The sequence below is a fragment of the Ipomoea nil genome, unplaced genomic scaffold (genome assembly GCF_001879475.1).
Source record: "Ipomoea nil cultivar Tokyo-kokei standard unplaced genomic scaffold, Asagao_1.1 scaffold2826, whole genome shotgun sequence".
NCBI lineage: Eukaryota > Viridiplantae > Streptophyta > Magnoliopsida > Solanales > Convolvulaceae > Ipomoea > Ipomoea nil.
The window spans coordinates 794,699-819,955 of record NW_017619254.1 but is presented as its reverse complement, the minus strand read 5'-3'; the positions used below and the strand labels follow the sequence as shown (position 1 = coordinate 819,955).

Here is a 25,257-nt window from a genome sequence, read left to right as displayed (position 1 = left end):
TTAGATCAAACGCCTTATTATTATATAAAAAGTTATAAGAGATGATGAATTCACAATTTTATTTCCGCCTCTAGCTCCCTAAGTAGCATTATAATCAATCGTTATGCTGTGGAACTGTGTCCACCTTGCAAGATGGACACGGTTCTATATTCATAATTACTGAACTATATGTTCATAATTATAAATCTATATATTCATAATTTTGAACTTCATATTCACAATTATTGAATCTCTATATTCATAATTACAGAATTATATATTCATAATTATGTTCATAACTCTACGTTCATAATTATAGAACTATATGTTCATAATTTTTAAACTATATATTTATAATTATAAACAGTTTTGGAACCGTGTTCCACAGCATAATTTGCCCATTATAATAGGCCCACACAGGCCCAATCTAAAATACAAACTTGGGTAGACCAAATAGTGCAATTTTGGGCCTACACAAACTGACTAGTCCATTGTGAAAATGTATACCCACTACAGTGTCCATTAAAGTGCGAGTTGATGAGGCTACTGGGCTAGAGCAATAGCCCAATGTAGGTTGGATCAAATTACCCAATGAAGATTTCCAAGTCACCTACCGGTTGAAGACCTGTATTGTTGCAATAGAACATTATCTTCAAGAATTTCCTCCTATAATAGTGATAGGAGTATAGGACAATGAGCTGCTTGAATTTTGGTGAATAATTGGCTGTGTTAACTCTATAGGGTTGATGTTAAGTATGTTTTATTTTTAATACTTAAGTGATACCAGCTTTGTCGTTGTATAAATCTTAAACTCACAGGATCTCGCCCTTAGAGCGATAAAACGCGAGTCATGCAATCAACACACAAGTTAAATCATAGTTTTTATTCGCACACAAGGGACCCTAATCCACATCCTCCATCATCCTAGCTAGGCCTTTTCCCATTCATATTTTTAGTGGGATTTGAACTGCCACATTGTAACCTTTAGTCGTGACATCAAGTCAGGTGATGAATTGAACAATTGTGCTAATTAAGCCCGGGGGAGTGGAGGAGCAGTTGCTCGAGATGTACTTTCGAAGGGCATGGTTAATTGCCTAAGTCAAGTAGCGATTGATGAAGGTGTGTGACTAATCGACGTATAATATATATATATATATATATATATATATATATATATATATATAGATGACAACTAATTTGTGCATGAACAAATAGAATGATAGTTAAATTAAGGCAATGTTAACAATGTACGTGTTACACGATGTTGCGGAGAACATGCATCATGACATTCATGGGTGAATGTATGCATAATAAATTAAGAAGTTAAGCACACCTAAAGATACAAGCACATACAATGAAGGATTCACTTTTTCTCTCTCTCCCAATAATACTATGAATTATAGAGTACTAATATTGGAAGAATTATAGAGTACTAATATTGTTCACATAGGCAACTTAATTTGTCATAGGGATAAAGTTTGAGAAGAATAACTAGGGATCGAATCTCACCAGTAGTAGTGTGGGAACCTCAAAGTGAGGATGGCAAATGTCTAGTCCCTGTGTTCAACTGAGTTACTATGATTTACATTCTCCCAGATGCTCTGTCGGATCGGGGAGAGCAAATGTCTAACCTCTGTGTTCAACTGAGTTACTATATACATCCTCCCAGATGCTCTGTCGAACCGGGGTGTGGGGGCCATTAGGGTTAGGGATTCAACCTTTTCGGAAAGAATTATAGAGTACTAATATTATTCAAAGTATAATCAAATAGTCATAGTCACACATTGTCTCAGTAAATAAGTGCGTTGTCGATATACAAATACAAGACCGAAAGAACACTATCTTTCAATTGCCTATCTATCATTATTTCATGCATCTTGTGCACTACTTCTTGATCTTCTACACTAAGAACCCGTTTGGTTTGTGGAAAATATTTGAGAGGGAATGAAATTGAAATTCCATGAAAAATCAATTACTATGAAGACTGATTCCATTATTTTGTTGAGTTCGGAATTTTAATGAATAATAAGTATAAAGACCTATATGCCCATATACAATAATAATGATTAATAACAATGGTAAAATAGTCATGTCAACTCATTTTTTCTTCCTAATTGAGTACTTGATATGAAAAACAAGATACAATGTCTTACCCCATAGATTAGAGATCAAATGCGGTGATTCTTCCAGGTGAAAATTGAGGTTAAATCTCAATCATTGATTTCGTCTAGATTATAAAAAAAAAAATACGGTGACATTATGATAATTTTGTGTGCATTATTTTCCTCCTTCGAGTACATATGTTTCTTATTTTAGTGTATGTTTCTCTTCGTAAGATGTAAAGTTATGGACATTACAAGTTAAAGTTGTGTACCTAAATGTTCAAAGTTCTGCACCTTAAGTTGCAAATTTATGCACCATTAGTTACAAAGTTATCCACCTTGAGTTGCGATTTTATTTATTTATTTATTTTTTTGAAAATCAGGTGCGAAGCTATGCTATACACTTGAGTATTCAAAGTCATTCACCCTTAGTTGCAAAGTTATGCACCTTGAGGTGCGAAGTTGTTTTTTTTTTTTATTTTTTGTTTTTTTTTTTTATTTTTTGTTTTTAAAATTTTTAAACAAGGTGCGAAGCTATGCACCCGAGTATTCAAAATTATGCACCTAACTTGCAAAGTTATGCATCCTAAGTTACAAAGTCATGCACATTATGGGTTTGAACTTGTTCACATTAATATAATGTTCAAAGTTCTGATCTGCACCTCATGTTGCAAAGTTATGCACATTATCCTGTATTTGTTGTTTGTTATTGATTTTCAAGTGGACTTACTATACTTTTATAATATTTTGGTTTCCTTCATCTTCGAAAATGTCAAATAAAAATTTTGGCAAATACACAATGCACGAAAGCTGAAGTAGCAAATCAGCAAACGAGTCTCTCATTGTGATATTTGGCGCAAAGGAAATTGGCATTCTTTACGAGACATTTCTCATCTGAAGTTGCTATTGATTGATTATCGCTCATACGAAGAGTTTTTTTCCCTTTCATTTTGGGCAGTTAGTCTATATTATTAGATCAACGCCTCAAATCTCACTTCATTTCTCACACAAGAGTTCCTTCGCAATTGAACCTCCCCCCTACCTCATATTTTGTTATCATCAAATGTGAGGAATTCATTTTTCATTGGCAATTTAATTCCATGAATCAAACAACAAAATTTAACATATTTCTCAAATTGTAAAAAAAAAAAATCCTTAGAAAAACTTTTATATTCAACCAAACACCCCATAAACAACATTAACATAGTACATGTCAGGCATGGAACTAATAAAACCATCAAACCGAATTATTTTTTTAGCCATCATTAGACATAATCATATTATTGACATGTTAATATAAAAATTTAAGTGTGCCAACAAGTAGCTTGTAGCTCAATGAAACATTTGTGAGTTTTTCAATTGAGATACTACATTGTAATAAAAGCACTAGTACTAAAAAAAATTGAGTGTCACATTAATTGCATGACTAGTCAACATACCGGTGAATATTATTCTAAAATTGTTATATTATAAAAATACTTGTTTTTTTACCAATGTAAAAATTATATTTATAACGTAATAAACATGTGATGAAATTGAACAACGCCATTTTTTTAAATACAAAAAAAATAAAAATTACAACCAACTAATTTTCAAAAATATAATTTCGATTGAGATTAATTCCCTTGAAAACTGCAGTGCATAAACTCCAAAACTAGAAAGAATCGAATAATATTTTAATTTTAATACTCCGTATATGAAGAAAAATATTCCACTTATGATTACTTGACAGAACCAATTATGGAATAATTGAATAAAAAAAAAAAAAAGAGAAAAAGAAGCTCAGTTGAAATTCATCATAAAATTTTATTTATTTTTACCCAATTTTAGTAAAAATAGAAGAAGAAAAATGGGATTTCTTGTAACGAACAAGAGAAGGGACTGCTTCCACTGTTGTGTTCATATGTTTCTACCATTCAATTTCGTCCTTGTTTTGTTTTCTTCTCTTAATAATTATAATAATTATTGTTGTTATTCCAGTATTATTCTTTTAATCCTTTATAATTTCTTCCCCAATATAGATTTATGTAGTTACGGAGTATTATTTATGTTGCTGCGCCTCGAAATTTCTCGCTTTTATGCATTCTTCGCTGTCACGGTAGAAGAATCTTTGGCGGTGGGGCTATTTAGCCCTAGCATTTGCTCCTGCGATACAAATCTTGGCGCTGTGAGCTTTGATTGATCTGCAATGGAGGGAGGTTCAGAAGGAGAGGAGAGCAACAAGAACGCTAATCACAGCCCTTCAGATGGGGGGCAGCACAAGAAGCCTAAGCGCCAGATGAAGACTCCTTTTCAATTGCAAACCCTAGAAAAAGTATATGCCAGTATGTCCACTTCTTCTCTTGCCCCTCTACATTTACACGTTGTTTTTGCTGGGTCTTTGTTTTGTCCCAAAGAGCACAGCTTTGGGACGTATGCTTGTTTAATATTCGTAATTTCGTGTTGCAATTTTTTTTTTTTTTCCTACATGCTAGGACTGTAACGTGTTAATTGATTATTATTTGTTTTGTTGTTTTGTTTCTGGCTATCTCTTATGTTATGGTGATCCATGAATTGGCAATGTCTGGTGTAGTCGTGAGTGTTAGGGAAATTCATTTGTTCTGATGATTTATAGTGTTGAAATGTAGCATTTAGGTTATAGCAGAGTGTGCTGTAATGCATACAGGGCACTAATGCTGGGCTAGAATAGTAGAATGCTTATCTGCTAATATAATTTTGCAGTTCTTGCATTTTAGTTTTGTTAATTTATTATGTTTGATATGGTGATGTTTAAATATGTAACCGGGTCTTTATCATGCGGGAGTGTGAGGCCATTCCCATGCACTGCCTAATAAAGCCTATTGAAATTTGATGAACATTTAGAAAGCATGTCTAGAAAGAACTGAATTCTCAACCCTTCTTTTCACATCCAGTTGTTTATGTTTTATCTTATAAATGATTGAGAAGAACTCATCTTTACTATGATTTTCAATAAGTTTTGGTTAGTTTAATTTATACAAGTGTATCTCTACTTATTTTTTAAAGATATTTAAACAATTAAGTTCAAATATGATCATATAATGTGTTCTATTTTTATTTTCCTCGACTTGTAGTGGAGACATACCCAACTGAGGCAACTCGAGCAGATCTGTCAGATAAATTAGGCTTGACTGATCGGCAGTTGCAGATGTGGTTTTGTCATCGGAGATTGAAGGATAAGAAGGAAGCAGCAGGTGGGGCAGCATTGAAGCCACGCGTTGGACATGCTGATGGGATTGGTGGTAAGAGAAGTCTCATGGAGTCACCTAGGGATGAAGAAATGGCTGAGCCAGGTAGTGATCATGGGTCTGGATCAGGCTCTGGTTCCAGATCAAGTCAGTTTGATAATGGGGATGACATGCTGACAGGACCTCCAAAGTATTATGAGCCACCAAGGGTGGTAAAGCAACACCAAATTATTGCTTGTATTGAGGTGCAGTTGGGACACCCTTTACGGGAAGATGGACCTGTTCTTGGTGTGGAGTTCGATGAATTGCCACCTGGTGCATTTGAGGCATCTATAGGTACATTTAAATTGCTCATTTGGTGCATTTGGGGCATCTATACTTATGTCTTGTGGTTTGTGATTGTTCAACTTTTAGTTGGAGTTTCTTTTCTAGAAATTTTAGCTGATTCTATTTATGCTGCTTGTTGAGCAGCGGAGACAGAGCATCGGGATCGTTATCAGCATTCCTATGACCGAATGTCGTTTGGGTCACGTGAAGCTAAGCAAATCAATGTCGGTTCGTGGTTCTCTGTGTGTGTTTCATTGTTCTGTGTGATGATTGATAGATCCACTCTTTATCTGTTCAAGTTGTTTTGAATGTGAAGTGCTTTTTTGCTTGTTGGTTGTTTTTTGAGTATTCTTGTTAACTTCTTTATGACTAATTACTTTGGATTACAAATTTCATGTTGATTTGCATACATGTGACATGTCAATCTATTACGAATTTTGTTTGTTGAGGCATACTTCTTAAAGATATCTTTCAAGAGGAATGGTAGTGTTGAGGCCCAGGAAGGTGGCACCCATTCTAGAGTTATAGTGGGAAATGTGTGTTTAAACAGAATAGATGACTTTGGAATACTATAGTATTTGAGCTGGAACTGTGTGTCTGTGTTGAATATTTGCTACATGACTTTGTGAATAAATACATTAAGAAAATATGGAGGCCTATAAGATGGGCGTGTAAGCCAGCCATTAATGTTTTGCTTTTCTCAAGCTAAAAGTTTTATGCTTGTTAGCCTTGAACTCTACTCTACCATGCGTGCATAAATGGACCTCCCATTTTATGATGTCATCACATTATGATATTATTAATAACACCGAGTAGGAATTAGCTTGGTGTATTTAAAGCCTGTCTCACATAGTTTTCTATAGTTCCATTGCAGCTAATTATTTTTGTGGACCTGCCAGTGTAAATCTTTTGTTATAATTAGTATATCATGCGCCTTTCGTTTTGGAAGTTGAATTGCAATATTCAAGTTGTTTATTTGTATTAAAGTGTAAATGCACTTCATTTTCAGACATTACCAAAAACTTCCTGTGAGCCTGCTGTGCATAAGGCTAGATCTGATCGATATGGTCAAGTTGGCCCATCCTATATCTATGATTCACCTGCCAATGGTCCCAGTGCTAAAGCCTTGTCAGTCACAGAAAGCAATGGGAACCTTTCCAGGGAATATGTTGCTGAAGGCCATGTCTCTAGTGCCAATTTATTGTTTCAACAGAGCAGACAGGGACAATTTTCATCTCCTACTGGTGATGGTGAATTTATTGCTTGTAATGATGGCACTTCACAGATGGAGCGGAAACGCAAGGTATTGTTGTTTGATGAATTTATGCAGTGTTGCTATTGCTGTTATCTCCCATCTGTGACCTGTCCTGTTTGCTTATTTACTAAATTTCTTCTTGCAGACTGATGAAGCTAGAACTGAAAGAGAAGTTCAAGCTCATGAGAAAAGGATCCGAAAAGAACTTGAGAAGCAGGATCTTTTAAGGAAAAAGGTAACCCCATTTTGGCCTTTGGAATTTCTTGAAACTGAGTAGCAAATTGAAGCTATATCTGTATTTTTTAAAACTTACATTTTCCATCTCCCTTAAGATGGAAGAACAAATGAAAAAGGAAATGGAAAGACAGGACCGTGAGAGAAGGAAAGAAGAAAAGAGAATGATGCGAGAACAGCAGAGAATGGAGGAGAGATTTCAGCGTGAGGAAAGGCGTGAAATGGAAAGGCGAGAGAAGTTTATGCAGAAAGAGCTTATCAAGGTAAGCTTGAGTGGTAATTTAGCTTCACCTTATACTTCCATTTTAATTTAGTTGCTAACTAGCTACCACATCATTTGTCAATTATATATAGGCTGAGAGGAAGAGACTAAAAGAAGAGCTGCGCGCAGAGAGGGAAGCAGCAAAACAAAAGGCTGCTATGGAGAGGGCAGCAGCACGCAAATTTGCAAAGGAATCCATGGAGTTAATTGAGGATGAAAGATTGGAACTAATGGAATTGGCTGCTTCCAGCAAAGGGTTGCCCTCAATTCTTTCTCTTGATTATAACACCTTGCAAAACCTTGAGTTATTCCGAGGTAGGTGTAGTTGGCATTCTTCTGCTGGACTATTTTTTTTCCTGTCTAATTTTATTCATTATAATAGAACATATATTATTTACTATATTAAATTATCTTATGCCCTCCAAAATCTATATTAAATGATTGTGTGCTCTTTGGTTCAGAATTTCTTTGTGACTTCCCTCCAAAATCTGTCCAAATGAAAAAGCCATTTCCCATCCAACCATGGATTGATTCGGATGACAATGTCGGGAATCTTCTCATGGTATGTAGCTATTATTATTTCTGTATCCTTTATCTCATCTTCTCAGAATGTCCAATAATCTAATTTGTGTGCTTAGGATTTAATTCTTTATAGTTTATGCTATTGTGTGCGGAGTTTGATTTTTTAATTGGTTAAAATTTCCTAAAAAGTTATTGGCATTTTGTTTTGCTTTTACAGGCTTGGAGATTTTGCCTGAATTTTGCTGATGTTCTTGATCTTTGGCCCTTCACTCTTGATGAATTTGTTCAAGGTTTCCATGACTATGTGAGTTTCCTGGAAGGGCTTTGGTCAATCAATACAATTACTAGATAGCCTTTATTTATTTCCTTTTGATCTTATTTCGCATCTTTCTCTCTCTTCTGTTCTCTTTGGCAAAAGGAGAGTATCTAAATTGCCTCTTATTATCAGGATTCAAGACTTCTGAGCGAGATACATATTGTGCTTCTTAAACTGATAATAAAGGATATTGAAGATGTTGCGCGAACACCTTCTGGTGGGCCTGGAACAAATCAATATAATGCTGTCAATCCTGAAGGCGGACATCCTAAAATAGTTCAAGGGGTAATCAAAGCTTTGGCGGCTCAATTTGATATGATATGAAGGGGTCATTTAGTACAAGGATCTAGTGGGGGTTTATGATCTAATACCGCTTTTCCCATGTTAGATATATTGAATCCGTAGAGGCCTGCTATAGTCCCAAATTTGGGCAATTTCTTTTCCATGATGGGTTATGGGTTTTAAGTCCCAAGACATGTTATGTTTTTCTGGGACTTGAATCCCTTGACTGTTGCATTTTAAGCTAATTTACATCTAGTAGGTTGCAGAGTCTTACTTGATGATGCTTTCTGTGGCAGGCCTATCTTTGGGGGTTTGATATATGCAACTGGAAGAAGCATTTAAATCTATTAACATGGCCTGAAGTACTGAGGCAACTTGGACTCTCAGCTGGATTTGGGCCTCAGTTGAAGAAAAAGAATAAAGAAGGGGCAAACTTCAATGATAGTGATGAGGTGCTTCTACTTTTCATATTTCATATCTTTTTTCCTATTCTTTAGTTGGGTCTTGTTTCTAAGGTTAAGGTTATCTATCAATACCCCTATATATTAACTGTCTTGAATTTGTTTAATGTTCATTGTGCATCTGAACATACTGGACAAGTGAACGCCTCTGTAGAGCATACTCAGCTTTTGCTTTACTGTGGATTTATGAATTCTCCCTTTGGAGTAACTTTAACTAAAAGAGCAGAAACCTTAAGAAATAAACAAAGAGAACAAGGTGTAGACTGTAGAGTGTGGCATTCCTCTCTTCTCTTCCAAATCGTGTTATGGTTCCTTGTATGCAGACTAAAGGATGTGAAGACATTGTATCCACCCTAAGAAGTGGTTCTGCTGCTGAAAATGCAGTTGCAGTTATGCAAGAAAAGGGGCATATGCTTCAGCGCAAATCCAGGCATCGGTTGGCACCTGGAACTGTAAAGTTTGCTGCATATCATGTTCTTGCTCTTGAAGGAGAGAAGGGCTTAAATGTTATAGAGCTTGCTGAGAAGATTCAGGTAGCTTTATTTCTCTCTTTGTGGTGTTAATTTGATTGTTTTGTTTGAAATCTCCTTTTTGATCAAATTGTTTTCACTTGAAGAAATCTGGTCTTCGTGACCTCAGAACAAGCAAGACGCCTGAAGCTTCTATTTCAGTTGCTTTGTCAAGGGACCCAGTACTTTTTGAAAGAATAGCCCCTTCAACATACTGTGTTCGACCAGCTTTTAGGAAGGATCCTGCAGATGCTGAAGCAATAATTTCAGCAGCAAGAGAGAAAATACAGAGATATCTAAATGGATTCTTAGCTGGACAGAATGGTGATGATGAAGAAAGAGATGATGATTCTGAATGTGATGCCACTGATGTTCCAGAAGTTGATGATTTGGGTACTCCATCTGCTGCTAACAAACCTAGTTACCAACAAAGTGAAGTTGAGGCTTGCTCACTGAATGAGAAGTACAACCTTCCTGAAGAAGTTACTCTGCCAAATGGATTTGATACTGTTGGTATGGACAATTCTTTTTTTTTTTGTCTGCTTGGTGTTCCAATTAATTCTTTTATCCTTGTTATGATTTGACTTTGCAGATTGTTGGAAGTTATTAGTTGTTAATTTATTAATTGATGTTGCTCATAAAGGTATTAGGGAAAGAAACCCTGGCCAAGAAGGTGAAGAAATAGATGAAAGCAAATCAGGTGAACCATGGGTTCAAGGACTTACTGAAGGTGAATATTCTGATCTTTGTGTTGAAGAGCGCCTAAATGCTCTTACTGCATTGATCAGTCTTGCAAATGAAGGGAACTCTATCCGTGCAATTCTTGAGGTTACCTTCTAATTCCTTTCCAGAGCAGTTTTTCGTAAAGCATGATGCACCTGATTGGTTTTGGGTGCTTTTGTGATTAATAGATCGATCCCATTAGAAGGGGGAAAATTTCTCCTAAGTTGGTATTGAAGTTGCATACTCCATTTGTTATCTAACCAGGTTAGTTTTTCCAGGAGCGACTTGATGCTGCAAATGCTCTTAAGAAACAGATGTGGGCTGAAGCACAATTGGACAAAAGGCGTACAAAGGATGAGAATCTAAATAAGTTACCTGATTCTTCTTTCAACGTTGTGGCTAAGGGCAGTCAAAGTCCATTGGCTATTCCCGATTATAAAAATCATGAGGCATCAACAACTGCAGAGGTAAATGAGACTTCTACTGGTAATACCAGTACGAAGCGTCATCTTGAAATATTTTCAGCCGAAAAGAGTTCAGTAGCACAGGAACTTACCACGAATCTGCCAAGTGGACATACTGCAGAAAGGTCACGCATGCAGTTGAAATCATTCATAGGCCATAAAGCAGAGGAGATGTATGTCTACAGGTCTTTGCCTCTTGGTCAAGATCGAAGGCGTAATCGTTACTGGGTATTTGTTGCCTCTGGTTCTAGTCATGATCCAGGGTCTGGCAGGATCTTTGTTGAATCACCTGGTGGCTGCTGGAAGGTCATTGACACTGAAGAAGTAAGAACTTTAACTTTTATTTATGATGTGTGCTTTAGTTGTTTCCTTGGAATCATTATGACTAAAGGAGGTGGGGTTAATGGCCTAATTTTCTGCTGTATGGGCATTGAAAAGTTTGGTCATAAGTAATTATGTCTCCATGAATTATTACAACTAGAAATATCCTTGAGGTTAAACTTCACACTCTATATGGTTCAATTTGAATGCCTCTATATCACATTGATGGTGACACATTTCAAACTTCTCTCAATCGGTTTAGAGTGTCCTGTGGACATTATACCATGGAAATTTACTTCATTTAAATATCTTATGATCATGTTCATCCATTTATGTCACTTAAACATCTTATAGCCATGTTCATCTGTTGGTTGTTGTACCTAGCATCTAACAGTTCGTCTATGTTATTGGTGTTTTCACTTTTTCCAGGTATTTGATGCTCTTTTGACATCTTTGGAAACACGGGGGATTCGGGAATCTCATTTACATATGATGCTGCAAAAGATCGAGATTCCCTTCAGGGAGTGTGTTCGGAGTACTATATCAAATGCTGATTCTATGGTTCAACATAGAAACACAACTGGACATGAAGCAAGTATCAGCCCTGCTTGCTATGCCAGTGCTGATAGTCCTAACAGTATGGTCTGTAATATAAATTCTGAAGGATGCGAATATTCTTCTTCTTTTAAAATTGAGCTGGGAAGAAATGAGATGGAGAAGGGGAGTGCTTTGAGGAAATACCAAGATTTTCAAATTTGGATGTGGAAAGAGTTCTTTGGTTCTTCAAATTTATGTTCCGTGGAATTCAGGAAGAAAAGGTGTTCACCTTTATTAGGAATATGTGATGCCTGTCTTGATTCTTATCTTTTTGAAGAGGGCCTTTGCCCGTCTTGCCACAGGGCATTTGGCAAAGTTGATGGCATTATAACTTTTTTGGAACCATCAATCAATGTGGACAAAATTAAAGTTGACTCTAAGGATTTGATTGTCTCAAGTCCTCCGAGAATCAGAATGATCAAGGCCCTGTTATCTATGCTTGAGGTAAGGATTCTAAACTTTCATCCCTACAACTCTTGTTTATTTTGGGACCTTTTTATCCCAGATTCTAACCTGTTACCTGTATGGATCTGCTTTTTAACAAACGCTATTTGCATGCTTCAATCAATAGGTTTCTATACCATCTGAGGCACTTCAGCCTTCTTGGACAGAAGAATGTAGGAGGATATGGGGTTTAAGGCTGCACAATTCATCATCCACTGAGGATCTTCTGCAGGTTTTGAAGATTTTAAATTTATACTTTGTTTATATTCATATAGCTGGATATGTATATTTTATGGTAATGAACAAACACTTCTATATTCAAACAAAACAGCTGCATTTGCAAGTTTTGAGGGCTCTGGGTTTATTTTAAGACGGGGATTTGCAGTTATTTGTTTCTATAAGATTTGTATCCAAATGTCTGGATCATGATGGATTGTCTTTAAGATAGGAAAACAAGGATAAGGAGTGAAGTGAAATAGTGAATAGATTAGGAATCTCAAGTAAGCCTTAACCCCAAGCTAGTTGGGGTCAACTATGTGGAATCTATGTCTCTTCCCTCATATTTTGTAAATTGCACGTGTATATTGACTTTTGTATGTGGGAAATGGTGCACCTCTTGCATGAACCATTAGTTCCCCTCCCTCCTTTCCCTTGACAACTTTTTTTAAAATGAAAAGGGTAGAACAAGAAGTTTGTCTAAATGCTTGACAAATTTGTTGCAGAATCTGACTCAGCTTGAAGGATTCCTGAAGCGTGATTATTTGTCATCAAGTTTTGAGACAACTAAGGAATTGTTGGGCTGCTCTACTTCACGATTTACTGCTTGCCATTCTGCTTTTCCTGGATCTGTTCCTGAGCTTCCCTGGATACCACAAACTACTGCAGCTGTGGGGCTGAGACTCCTGGAACTTGATGCCGCTGTTTCCTATGATCCAGATCAGAACACCAATGAACTCAAAGTCAGCTTTATAGTTAAGTGTTATTTTCCGTTATCAACTTAATTGTTTTAGATGAAGCCAAATTGTTTTTGGTGTTTCTGAGTTGTGATCATGTAGCATTTTACTTCATTTATGGTTGGTAACTTCACAATGAAGCTTTATTAACATCTTTTTTCCATTGCATAGAAGCCTGCTTTAGGGTATGCTTCCACAAAGAACCTTCAAAAGGTAGAGCCCATGATGTTGGATCAGAATGGACAGTTGAAAGAGGAAAACTGGAATTACTCAGGCAGGCAAGTGGTCCGCAGTAAAGGAATTGGTCGCCCACGTGGAAGATGGCCAAAAGAAACTGCTGCATCGGTTTCAGGATCTTCGAGGCCTAGTGCAAGACACAGCGAGACATTGACTCAAGTTTTAATCCAACAGGGCGAAGCACAGGGACATAAGCATAGGCGTGGTCGTCGAACTCTGAGGAGGAGAAGAACTGAGAAGTTAGTCATCGACGAGATACAGCCCGATTATCTGGGTGACGAGGCAAACCTTGAAAGGTATTCACAATCACCTAGAAGCAATGGCCATGAAAGAGAAGCAATTGACATGAATATTGGAAGAATGCAAGTTGAGAACGATGACAACAGTTCTAGCGGGGAATCTGATGACAGTGCCCAAGAAAACCCATACGAGTTTGGGAAACGACAAATACACTTCAAGGTTTCCAATAGAGGTGATGACATGATGGAAATACCAAATGACGATGTAGATGATAGTAGCGATGACAATCAATGTGGATATCCAGATTATAACCAAAATCTAGGGGGCGGCGATGTAGACATGGAAGACGGTGAAGATGAGTTGGATGGAAATGGAGATTCAGAGGATGATCAAGGCTCAGATTCTGAAGTTCATGGAGATTATAGTGATTAAATTCTAGAAATTTTTGCTTCAAAAAAAAAAAAAAATCTAGAAATTTTTGGGGGTACTACCCACTTGCAGTGGGGAAATCCCGGTACTAAAATTTGTACTCTTCCAATGACAGTTTTTGAAGAAGTGCGATTTTTGTATATAACAATGTCTTAGAATACCACAAGAGTTGCCAGCGCGAACTGTAATAATACAAGGCAACCAATGGGTTAGTACTATTTGTTAGCATAGCATTGGTATAATTTTGTTCATTAGAAATACATTTTTAATGCTTTTCTGTCGTGTTTTTTTAAGTTAAGCCTCCACCATTTATAATGCCATTTAAGAGAAAGGTTTTAACTTCCAACAAGAGCAGTCTATTGGTCTTTTTGATTTTTAAACTGGTCAATTATAAGTGATGTAGTTCTTTATTAGTTAGAATCACAGGACAGAGTTTGCTTCGAGTACATTTGTCAGTAACAATATTTTCATTTTTTATATTCCAATAGTATATTATTATAAAATATAAGGATGAAATGCCCTTGAATGAATGCAATTGAACTCAAGGAGGATATACTCATCTATATAAACTGTACAGATATTAACTTATATAATCTTTGATTGAAATCTAAAACTCTCCATTGATATAATTCCACACAGATTGCAAGCAAATTTTGCAAGGACAAGTGCATATAATGGAACTTGAAAGCATCAAGAGGAGCTTCAACTGGGGAAAACAGGGGGAAGAGATGTTATCTTCTCAGGAAGCAAGCAATTTCTTCACTCCAGTCTTCTGCTCTGATGTCAATCTAGTTGGGAATTTGATGTTGAACTTGATCCTCAAATTGCCTCTTTTTGAGGGCTCTTTAGGTATCGGCATCCCTTCTCTCGCCACCACCTCTTCATAATTCGGGTGTATGACGCTGTTGATAGGCACTGTTAAGTTTCTTCCATCCAGCGTCGTCAAATGGACTGTATAGCCTGCTAACGCTTCAGCGAGCGATACTTTCTGTACGACGATGAGATCATTGCCTTCTCTCGTAAACGTGCTATGTGGTTTCTCGTCAACTATGAATACAAGATCTGCGGGAATGACATTTGGCTCTTCGTTCCCTTTCTCCGGGAATGTGATTTTGGTTCCCTTCTTCCAACCGGGTTTGATTGTGATGGTTAAAATCTCTTCTACCACCATTGTGGCCCTGAGAGTAATAATCACTATTAGAGAACATAGCAAACAAGAAAGTATTGTGGGAATGGCAAATGATGCACTTACCCACTTGCATCAACTATCTCCCTCGAGATTTTCATCTTTTTGGTGGTTCCCTTGTAGAGTTCCTCTAGGCTACAAGGCAACTTTCTTTCAATTGGCGGTGCTTTCCGGGGCCCTGAACTCATTGGTCTGCTATCCCCAAACGAACTAAAGATATCATCCCCAAACAATGAACTAGGGAATCTTGAACTACCTCTCATGCGGCTACCACCTCCCATTCCACCACCAAAAGGACTCGACCCACCAAAAATTTCAGCAAAAATATCATTCGGATTTCTGGCGTTGAATCTAAATGCCCCGTCCCCTGGATGGAAGTATGTTGTCCCACCGGCATCTGGTGGTGGTGCTTGTCCTTTAAGCCCTTCTTCGCCATATTGATCATAGACTGCCCTCTTCTGCGGGTCACTTAAAACCTGTAGAAACAGGCACACATAAACATCTGCCTTTGTTGAATAAATAGCCGAATCTTCAAATAAACCACAAGATACACACACAAACACAAGCAAAAGACTCACACAAGTCAATCCGTTTGATCCAACATGACACTAACACGAGACCATATTCCAGTTTTGAGCAAATGCCAATTCATTAACAGAATATTAACATCAATCAAAGGTTTCTTTTCCGCTTATAGACACATGCATCCAATTCCACAATCATTCTCGAGAAATTATCAAGATAATCACCTTCAAGACAAATCCATCATGCCTCTCTTCTTCCTTCCATTAGCTATTTCATTAATCCATTATAGGCATATCCAAATCAGGTGTAATATTCAATCCAATAACATAATTTCAAGAAGTCATTTAAAGGGTTTAACCTCTATGCAATAAAAATCTGTGCTTCTAATTCAAACATCACAATTGCAGAGCTATTCCATTAAAATTTTCTTCTTCGTTTTAATAGTTCTCTAATCAACCTCATAGTAAGCATATCAAATCAATAAGCTATCTGCAATCCGATCACGAAATCCAGATAAATTCCAAAAGGATGGATCTTTACGAGAAGCTAAGAATAATAGCAATCGAATCTAGTGTCATTTAATCCAAACATTACAATACCATCAAAGTCACAAAACACAAATCTGAAAAAAAGAGCATAGATCCATGAAAGAGGTTAACATACATCGTAAGCTTCAGAGATCTGCTTGAATTTGGCCTCAGCTTCTTTCTTGTTGTTGGGGTTCTTATCAGGGTGCCACTTCATAGCCAGCTTTCTGTAAGCTTTCTTCAAATCTTCATCTTTTGCATTCCTATCCACCTGCAATATCTTGTAGTAATCCACCCCCATCACCTCGTCTTCTTCTTCTCGAACTTAAACACAGAGAATCTTGATATGTGTGAAGCTTGATCTTGGAATAGATAGAAGGGGTCTGGAAACTGGAAAGAAGGAATACCAATTCAAGATGGAAAGAAGCTTCAAGATTTCTGATGTCAGCACTCAGCGGTGCTGTTGGTCTATCTCGACAGCCTAACAAGCCGACGCAATATATGCCAAACTATTATTTTTTTCTCAGTTATATTCTATCCTTTCGAGTTTCGAGTTGAGCCATGGCTGCTAGTGAAACAAATCACTCCATTTGGACCAAAAGATCCCTAACTATAACATTCTTAATCAACAATTAACAACAATAAAATTCAATTTAGTAACCACAAAGTTACAAATTTGACTATTAACCAAAATGATTTGTTGACTTTTTTAATTTTAGATAGTTATAAACAATTTACACTGATTTACTTTCTTGTAATACTTTGTTGATTATATACGGACACAATGCAAAATGTACCCAGTGCATATTCTTAGATAACAAATGAGGGTTTCTTTTTGTTAGTTATATTAATATTATTATTCTTATTGTGTTTCAATTGAAATAGTCAAATATTGTTATAGAATAGTGTAGTTAGTTTAGACTTTTACTGAGCGTTAGTTAGAGGTCTATTTTTGATATACTTGTAGCTCCTATTCTGTTGGTTAATCTAATTATCGATTCACATCTTTCATCTGGTATCAAGTCAGGTGTAGAATCTATCTCCACCACTAAATTTACCCCCTCTCACCACCACCTTCCGGCAGCATGGCTTCTAGCTCATCGGAACGCACTGTCTCGGCCGCCGGTTCTCCGTCTCCGGCCAGCGCCAATCCTCTCAACGGGGCGCACCACTTTGTGTCCATGAAGCTAAACTTTCGCAACTTTCTCTTCTGGCGTACGCAACTGCTCCCATTCCTCCGGAGTCAGGACTTGCTCGGCTACGTCGATGGGACCATTCCGTGTCCGCCGGCCACCATCGAAGTGCCATCATCCGGCGAGTCCACTTCCGCGGCTGCTACGGTTGTTGTCACTCCCAATCCGGCGTTCAAAATATGGGAGAGACAAGACCAATCAATTTTGTCGCTCCTCGTTTCCGCAATGTCAGATGAGGTTCTTCATCTCGCGGTTGGGCGCAATACATCGGCAGAAGTTTGGGCGTCGATTACGCAGGCTCTCGGCTCATCCAGTCAGGCGCGATGCCTCAGCCCGGGCAGTTCCAAATGCTACGCCAGGGGAATGCCACGATCGCCGACTATCTAGGCCGTGCGCAGATGCTTGACGAGGCTCTTGTTCAGGCTGGTCGGCCGCTCTCTTTAATGGAACAAAATTTGTATGTGTTCCGCGGGCTCAGGCCGAAGCTCAAGGCGATCGCAACCTCTCTCACTGCCTCCGGGAATCCAGTAACGCTCGCTCATTTATCTGACCATTTGCAGGCGCACGAGTTTATACTCGTGGATGACTACCCCTCGGCGGTTGAGCCTGGTGTTCCTCCGACCGCCATGTATGCTCGCCGAGCGCCGAACAATGGCGGCAGGCAGACTCAGAACCACCGTGGGCGCGGTGGGTGCGGATGACAGGGGCGTGGCGGACGTGGCGGCCGAAACGGGAATCCGAGGTGCCAAATTTGTCGTTCGCATGGTCATACGGCTGTGTACTGCTTCAAACGGTACAGTACACAGCCGCCTCAAGCACACATGGCCGTATCCGGGGAAGCTCCGGCGTCGTCGACTTCTGGCTCGGGCGACGGCTGGTTCCCGGACACTGGCGCCACCGCACATGCAACTCCGGACGCGGGGATGATGCAGCAGTCTGAGGAGTATGGGGGACCCGATGTGCTACGAGTTGGAAACGGGGCAGGTTTGGCGATCTCGCGAGTCGGTCGTGCATTAATTCCTTCTGTATCTAAAAATTTATATCTGTCTGATATTTTACACGTACCGAGTTTGTCTGTTCCACTCTTATCCGTTAACAAATTTACATCTGAAAACAGGGTCTTCTTTGAATTTCATTCTGACTGTTTTTTTGTGAAGGACTCCACAACCAAAGCAGTTCTTCTTAAAGGTCGTGCATCGGGCGGACTGTATAAGCTCCCGGTTTCCCGGACACATCATGCGTTCGTCAGTTCCCGTGCTACACCCACTGTGTGGCACCGTCGTCTTAGTCATCCCCACAAAGTCGTCCTAAATAAAATTCTACAGAATTGTCCGATTAAGTCCAATAAAACCGAGTCCGTGGAGTTATGTGCAGCTTGCCACCTTGGGAAATCAGCAAGATTTAAATTAGATAGGGTCCCAAATAAAAGTGAAAATGTATTAGATTTGGTTTTTACCGATATATGGGGTCCGTCACCTGTAATGTCTACGAATGGCTTTCGTTATTTCGTTCTATTTGTAGACGATTTTTCCCGCTTCTGCTGGTTTTACCCATTAAGGGTGAAATCAGATATTTATAAAATCTTTGATTCTTTTCGGGTCCTGGTAGAGCGACAATTCTCGCGCTCTATCAAATCAATTCAGTCGGACTTAGGGAGTGAATACCGCAAACTGCACAATACGTTTCAAACACAGGGAATTAATCACCGTCAGTCATGTGCCTATACACATGAACAAAACGGCCGTGTGGAGCGCCGGAATAGACACATTGTCGAAACCGGGATTGCTCTACTAGCTGAAGGCAAAGTCCCACAACAATACTGGGATTACGCCTTTGAAACGGCTACCTGTTTAATCAATTTTTTACCTTCGTCTGCTATACAATTTAATAGTCCATACACTCGTCTCTATAGTACACCACCACCCTACACTTTTCTTCGTGTCTTCGGGTACCGGTGCTACCCTTTCTTACGCCCATATAACAGGGATAAGATTGAGTATCGCTCAGCACCCTGCGTCTTCTTAGGTTACCCAAACTCCTTTAGGGGATATAGATGCATCGACTTGGCGAGTGGCAGAACCTACATCTGTCGCCACGTCCGATTTGACGAAAATGTGTTTCCTTTTGAAACAGGTAATGTGATACAGGCACCACCACTACCTGCGGTGCCTTGGGGTACTGGGCCCATTATACCGTACTCTCCACCGGAATCTGAACCACCGGCGCATGCACCGACACCTCCTCCCTCAGGTCCTGAACCTATGACTTTGGCTAGTATACCGCCACCTTTGGCCATTACTCACACCACACCTGCCAGGCCGCGAGCTCGTAAGGCTCGTACTCAGCCTCAAACTAGGGATCATGTCATGCGTCTTCGGCATATGACTAGAGGCACAGATGAGCCGTTTCAGGCGTTAACAGTAACTACTGACCTATCTTGCTACTCCCAGGCTGTAGGACACCCTCATTGGCGGGAGGCGATGGATCTAGAGTTTAATGCATTGTTACATAATCATACCTGGCGGTTAGTGGCACCGGAACCTCATATGAATATTATTGGGTGTAAGTGGGTATTCAGGACCAAGCGCAATGCCGATGGCTCGGTAGAGCGCTATAAAGCGCGTCTTGTTGCAAAAGGGTTCAACCAGGTAGTGGGGGAGGATTTCTTTGACACGTTTAGCCCCGTGGTCAAACCCATCACGGTGAGTATGCTTTTTTCTCTTGCTGTGTCAAACAGGTGGACACTACGCCAGTTAGACGTACATAATGCATTCTTAAACGGTCATCTGGCAGAAACAGTGTATATGAAACAACCCCCAGGCTACGAAAACCCAACTAAACCTGTTCATGTCTGTTTACTACAACGGTCTCTCTATGGCGTCAAACAGGCTCCACGGGCGTGGTTTAAAAGGCTACATCATTTCTTTCTTTCTACAGGGTTCAAGGCCTCTAAAACTGATGTCTCCTTGTTCTACTATACTAAGGGGACTTCTCGGGTTTACTTACTGGTCTACGTAGACGATATTATTATGATGAGCAATGATTCAGTTTTGGTTCGTGACTTATTACACCGTCTTGCCTCGGTCTTTAAAATTCGAGATCTTGGAACACCAAGTTTTTTCTTAGGGATTGAGACAGTTACAGACGGGGATAATATTGTTCTTTCACAGCGCCGATATATGTCTGATTTACTTGGTCGGTCAGGCATGATTGACTATAAACCTCTGGCTACACCAGCTGCTATCACCAAGGTTGTTACTCCTTCTGACGAGTTGTTTGACAACCCTACACAATACCGTCGTATTGTGGGGGTTTTACAGTATCTCACCATTACACGACCAGACTTGTCATATGCGGTAAACCGACTGTGTCAATTCATGCATGCGCCGACAGTTGATCATTGGAGTCTGGTTAAGCGAGTACTACGTTACATTAAAGGGACGATTCACTACGGGCTACGGTTAACACCATCTTCTTCGATCACCATACATGCTTTTTCGGACTCCGACTGGGCCGGGTGTCCAATAGATAGGAAGAGCACGAGTGGGTTTGCAGTTTATTTGGGGTCAAATCTTATTTCCTGGTTATCAAAGAAGCAGCGCACCGTTGCCCGTTCGTCTACCGAGGCTGAGTATAAGGCGCTGGCTGATGTTTCTGCCGAAGTTACTTGGGTGGTTTCCTTGCTACGTGAACTTGGATTACATTCTCGTCAGCCGGCTACCTTGTGGTGTGATAATCTTGGGGCTACCTACCTCTGTGCTAATCCAGTGTTCCATGCACGCACAAAACATGTGGAGATTGACTACCATTTTGTTCGAGATAAGGTCGCCTCCGGAGATTTCGTCGTCAACTATGTTTCTACTACAGATCAGCTAGCAGACATCCTCACCAAACCGTTACCTGCTCCTCGCTTTGCTACTCTATGGGACAAGCTAAATTTTGTGTTGCACCAGCCATTAGCTTGAGGGGGTGTGTTAGTTATATTAATATTATTATTCTTATTGTGTTTCAATTGTAATAGTCAAATATTGTTATAGAATAGTGTAGTTAGTTTAGACTTTTACTGAGCGTTAGTTAGAGGTCTATTTCTGATATACTTGTAGCTCCTATTCTGTTGGTTAATCTAATTATCGATTCACATCTTTCATCCTTTCGTCACTCAAAACAATAACAAAGTTGGAACATAAGTTATCAATTTATTTTGGAATAAGATACAAATTGACCACTGAACGTAACCTGAAAGTGCAATTAGGTTACTGAACGGAAAAAAAAGGGTACAATTAGGCCACTGAACACTCCAAATATATGCAATTTCACCTAATAGCATGTTACTATCCATTACATCATTGGTAGGGAATATCCCGACCGACATAAGCTCCACCACGACCGACTTGCCTTTGTCTATGTCTTTTTGTCTTTGCAGGTAGCAGGTCGGGCTTTCCATGAAGACCCTGGTCGGGAAGCGACCGGGAATTGCCCGAGCGCTGGTGTCGACCACCGAGCGGTAGCCCTTTGGCGAGAGAGCTGGCAAAAGGACACGTGGCGGCTCTTCACGACGACAGACAGGGCACCCGGGAGGATGACACGTGGTGGCTACGTGGAGGACATGCCGAACGGCTGGAATCCTGTCCCCGGCATAGCGGCTATAAATACCCACAGTAGCTACAGTGTAAAGGACTTTTGGACGATCGATAGGTTGTTATTAGAGCATCCCGACCGCAGTCAGTCGGCACTCAGAGCAACCAAGTAGATTGTACTTAGGGCCTTTACCGTGATCAATAAAGTCTTTTATTTGCTTTACTCGATCTCGGGTTATTTTATATTGCTTACGTATAATTAGCAGTATCATTTTGGCGCCGTCTGTGGGGACCTGTGCAACAAAGCTACGTCTTGACGAGCACTCGGCCTCTTTGCAACAATGTATCCGTGGGCATACAACAACTTCGCCGACGACCAAGCGGATGCGGCGAGCTCATCTGACCATCACGCTACCCAACAGCAAGGTCAGACGGTCGTTCTAAACCTCAACCTCTCGCCACCGCATCCATCAAACACATACCCGGCCGCCCAACAGCCGGTGAACTACATACAACCGGGATTTCATACGCCCGCTCAGCAATACCCGCAACCGATGATGTATCCCGGTCAGTATCCGTACTCGGTCCCACCTCAACCGTATGGGTATTGGCCAGGCCAACCGATGTACTATACTCCTCCGGTTGGCTACCCACCGTTCACGCCTGCGTACACGGCTCCAGCCGCCGCCCCTCCAGTATACCCGGCCGCTCAGGTAGAGCCGCAGCATCAGCCCACTTCCCGGGCTCGACGCTCGGCTCGTTCGCGGTTGGGGTCGGGGGGTGCTGTTGCGATGGAGGCACCACGGCAGGCCCAACAAGCAGAAGAGGTTCCCGCCCAAGCGGAGGACCCTGAAGAAGTTGCCCGAGCGGTAGCTTTTGACCGTCTCCGACCGGAAATGCGGCAAAGATTGGGACCCCAAGATCCGAATCGCCAACCGGAAGACGTGCACATGCAGGACGCTAGTCAGGATGCTTCATCCGGGTATAGCGGGTCGAGATCACACCGACGGCGACGCGCTCGGGAAACAGCCCAAGCCGTCCAAACCGTCGAGCTCAACGAAACCCGAGGATTGCTCTATAACCTCCAGGCGGAAGTTGCGCAGCTCAGGAATGCGTACCCTGCAACACCCCCGGTCAACCAATCGACTCTGCACCAGACGCCTTTCACAACAGCGGTAATGGCCCAGCCTTACCCGCTCGACTTGAAGGTCTCTGGAAAGAAGAGTTATGACAGACGGGCAGACCCTGAAGCCCATGTGAATGATTTTTACAGCAACATGATGATGAAGGGCGTTTCAGACGCCGTAATGTGTAGGGCATTCTACTCTACGCTCACCGGTCGAGCAGCAGAATGGTTTCGGACCTTACAACCGGGCTCGATCGACAGATTTGACACGTTGGCGATCAAGTTTGTGAGGAAGTTCATTACTTCCAAAGTGGTGAGAAAGTCCTATATGTATCTTGAGAAGGCCAAGCAGCTAGAAGGGGAAAGCTTGACCGATTTCCTCGTCAAGTGGAAGGCAGCGGTCGGGGAGGTCGAGCCTATGGACGATGCGACCGCCACCCATATGCTTCACATATCTCTCCGGGCGGGACATTTGTATCAAGACTTCATCCTACACCCCCCGACCAGTTATGAGGAGGCCCTTCGGAGGGTCACAGACTATGCCAACGCCGGCGAGGCGAACGCTGTAAAGCGCTTGCAGGAGGTCGGCTCTTCGTCCCGTAAACCGGCCGGCCGGGCGGAACATCGGTCGGGAGATGACAATCCCCGATCCCGCACCAGGCCTGGCGAGTTTACGGCCTTGAATCGATCCGCAGCGGAGGCCATGCAGTACGCCCAGTCCTGCAATCTCATCAAACTCCCCCATCCCGATCGAGACGGCCCTGACAAGAGTAAGCATTGTGCTTACCATCGATGCGCCGGGCATGACACCGAGGAGTGTACCCACTTGCGCCAATTGTTGGAAGATCTGCTTAACATGAGAAAATTGGACAAGTGCGTGGGGAAGAGAGAAGACAATAAGAGGAATACCGATCGGAGAGATCACAGGCGTTCTCATCACCGCTCCGATTGATCAGGTCAGGACCGAAGAGACGATCGTCATGATGACCGACGGGACCCTGACCATCCGTCTGGTAGCCGCCCGTCCGGAAAGCCTACCATCCATGTCATTTTTGGTGGGCTGGAAGATGCTTCCCGACCGCGGACCAATTGCCCGGTCGCTATAGTGGATTCCCGGGAGACCGGGAAGAGGCAGAAGATGGAGCCCATAACCTTCACCGTTGAAGACCAACCTAGCAGCAGTGACCACGACATGGAGGCGCTCGTGGTCACGATTGACGTTAAGGGGACAGACGTCCAGAGGGTTATGGTCGATACGGGCAGCAGTGTGAACGTCCTATACTTGGACGTCTTTGAGAAGCTTGGCCTCGACAGGAAGGAGCTGACTCCGGTCGGTGTACCACTGTCAGGATTTACCGGGGCTCTTATTTACCCCGAGGGAAAAATAGCGCTCCCGGTCGAGATTGGTGCACCTCCAAAGTCGATCAAAACGGAGCTGGAATTTGTTGTGGTCAACCTCCATTGCGTCCACAACATAATCTTGGGCCGACCCGCCATCATGAAGATCGGTGGGATAATTTCTATGCCCCACCTGTGCATGAAATTCCCCACCCCCAATGGGGTCGGTGTGGTCCGTGGCGATGTCTAATCCGCCCGGAAATGTTACACCCGAGCGGTTAATAGACGCGACTCCAGTCCATCTTCCCGGGTGAACACCATAGCCAAGGAGGAGGCTAAGGATCGGAAGGAACAACCTGAGCCTTCCGAAGAAATAGAAGAGGTTCCCCTGTCCGACGACCGCCCGGATAGGAAAATCAAAATTGGCCGAGCCCTCACCCCCGAGCTTCGAGCGGAAGTTTTGGCCATACTCCGGGAGTATGCTGATATCTTTGCGTGGGGGCCTGAAGACATGCCCGGGATCGATCGATCGGTCATCTGTCACAAAGCCGTCGATCCCACAGCCAAGCCGATCGTGCAGAAAACACGACACCTTTCCTCCGATCGCCGCGAATTTGTTAGAGAAGAAGTCAAAAAGATGGCGGCGATCGAGCACATCCGTCCGGTGGTCTATCCCGACTGGGTGGCAAATATCGTTCTTGTTCCTAAGCCCCCAGCATGGAGGATGTGCATCGATTTTACGGACCTCAACAAGGCTTGTCCGCTCGACCCGTATCCTCTACCGAGCATTCACCAGATGGTCGACGAGACGGCCGGGGCCGAATTAATGAGCTTCATGGATGCCTTCAAGGGGTACCATCAGATCATGATGCACCATGAAGACGAGAGCAAGACAGCCTTCGTGACCCCGGACGGGCTGTAT

At 41.4% G+C, this 25,257-nt stretch overlaps 2 protein-coding genes across 3 annotated transcripts; one reads left to right on the top strand and one right to left on the bottom strand.

Annotated features, from left to right (window-relative positions):
• Positions 1–3,929: 3,929 nt before the first annotated feature.
• On the top strand, positions 3,930–14,140 carry LOC109159130 (homeobox-DDT domain protein RLT1-like). Of its 2 annotated transcripts, none has more exons than XM_019307153.1 (20): positions 3,930–4,405; positions 5,174–5,623; positions 5,759–5,838; positions 6,624–6,917; positions 7,015–7,104; positions 7,202–7,366; positions 7,458–7,680; positions 7,827–7,927; positions 8,105–8,191; positions 8,336–8,488; positions 8,782–8,937; positions 9,270–9,479; positions 9,563–9,968; positions 10,099–10,283; positions 10,457–10,966; positions 11,393–12,004; positions 12,132–12,236; positions 12,727–12,975; positions 13,129–13,869; positions 13,903–14,140. In XM_019307153.1, exons 1-19 carry the CDS (start codon positions 4,270–4,272, stop codon positions 13,864–13,866), a joined length of 4,950 nt encoding a protein of 1,649 aa, XP_019162698.1. In that variant the 5' UTR covers positions 3,930–4,269; the 3' UTR covers positions 13,867–13,869; positions 13,903–14,140. The 2 variants fall into 2 exon arrangements, with proteins under 2 accessions (XP_019162698.1, XP_019162699.1); XM_019307154.1 differs by having other exon boundaries at positions 13,129–13,875; positions 13,909–14,140.
• A 284-nt stretch (positions 14,141–14,424) lies between these two features.
• LOC109159295 (dnaJ homolog subfamily B member 4-like) lies at positions 14,425–16,602 on the bottom strand. Its single transcript, XM_019307401.1, has 3 exons — positions 16,238–16,602; positions 15,116–15,525; positions 14,425–15,041 (listed from the first exon to the last, which is right to left on the bottom strand). The coding sequence occupies exons 1-3, from the start codon at positions 16,400–16,402 to the stop codon at positions 14,603–14,605; spliced, it is 1,014 nt and encodes a 337-aa protein (XP_019162946.1). The 5' UTR covers positions 16,403–16,602; the 3' UTR covers positions 14,425–14,602.
• Between the last annotated feature and the right edge of the window lie 8,655 nt (positions 16,603–25,257).

What these genes read in the sequence shown, in the direction of transcription:
- LOC109159130 (XM_019307153.1), top strand. Translation starts at nt 4,270, where the DNA reads ATGGAGGGAGGTTCAGAAGGAGAGGAGAGCAACAAGAACGCTAATCAC. An exon ending in AAATGGATTTGATACTGTTG is followed by an intron (nt 9,969 to 10,098) that starts GTATGGACAATT and finishes TTGCTCATAAAG; the next exon opens with GTATTAGGGAAAGAAACCCT. An exon ending in CCACTGAGGATCTTCTGCAG is followed by an intron (nt 12,237 to 12,726) that starts GTTTTGAAGATT and finishes AATTTGTTGCAG; the next exon opens with AATCTGACTCAGCTTGAAGG.
- LOC109159295 (XM_019307401.1), bottom strand. Translation starts at nt 16,402, where the DNA reads ATGGGGGTGGATTACTACAAGATATTGCAGGTGGATAGGAATGCAAAA. An exon ending in AGATCTCTGAAGCTTACGAT is followed by an intron (nt 15,526 to 16,237) that starts GTATGTTAACCT and finishes CTGTTTCTACAG; the next exon opens with GTTTTAAGTGACCCGCAGAA. An exon ending in GAGATAGTTGATGCAAGTGG is followed by an intron (nt 15,042 to 15,115) that starts GTAAGTGCATCA and finishes TATTACTCTCAG; the next exon opens with GGCCACAATGGTGGTAGAAG.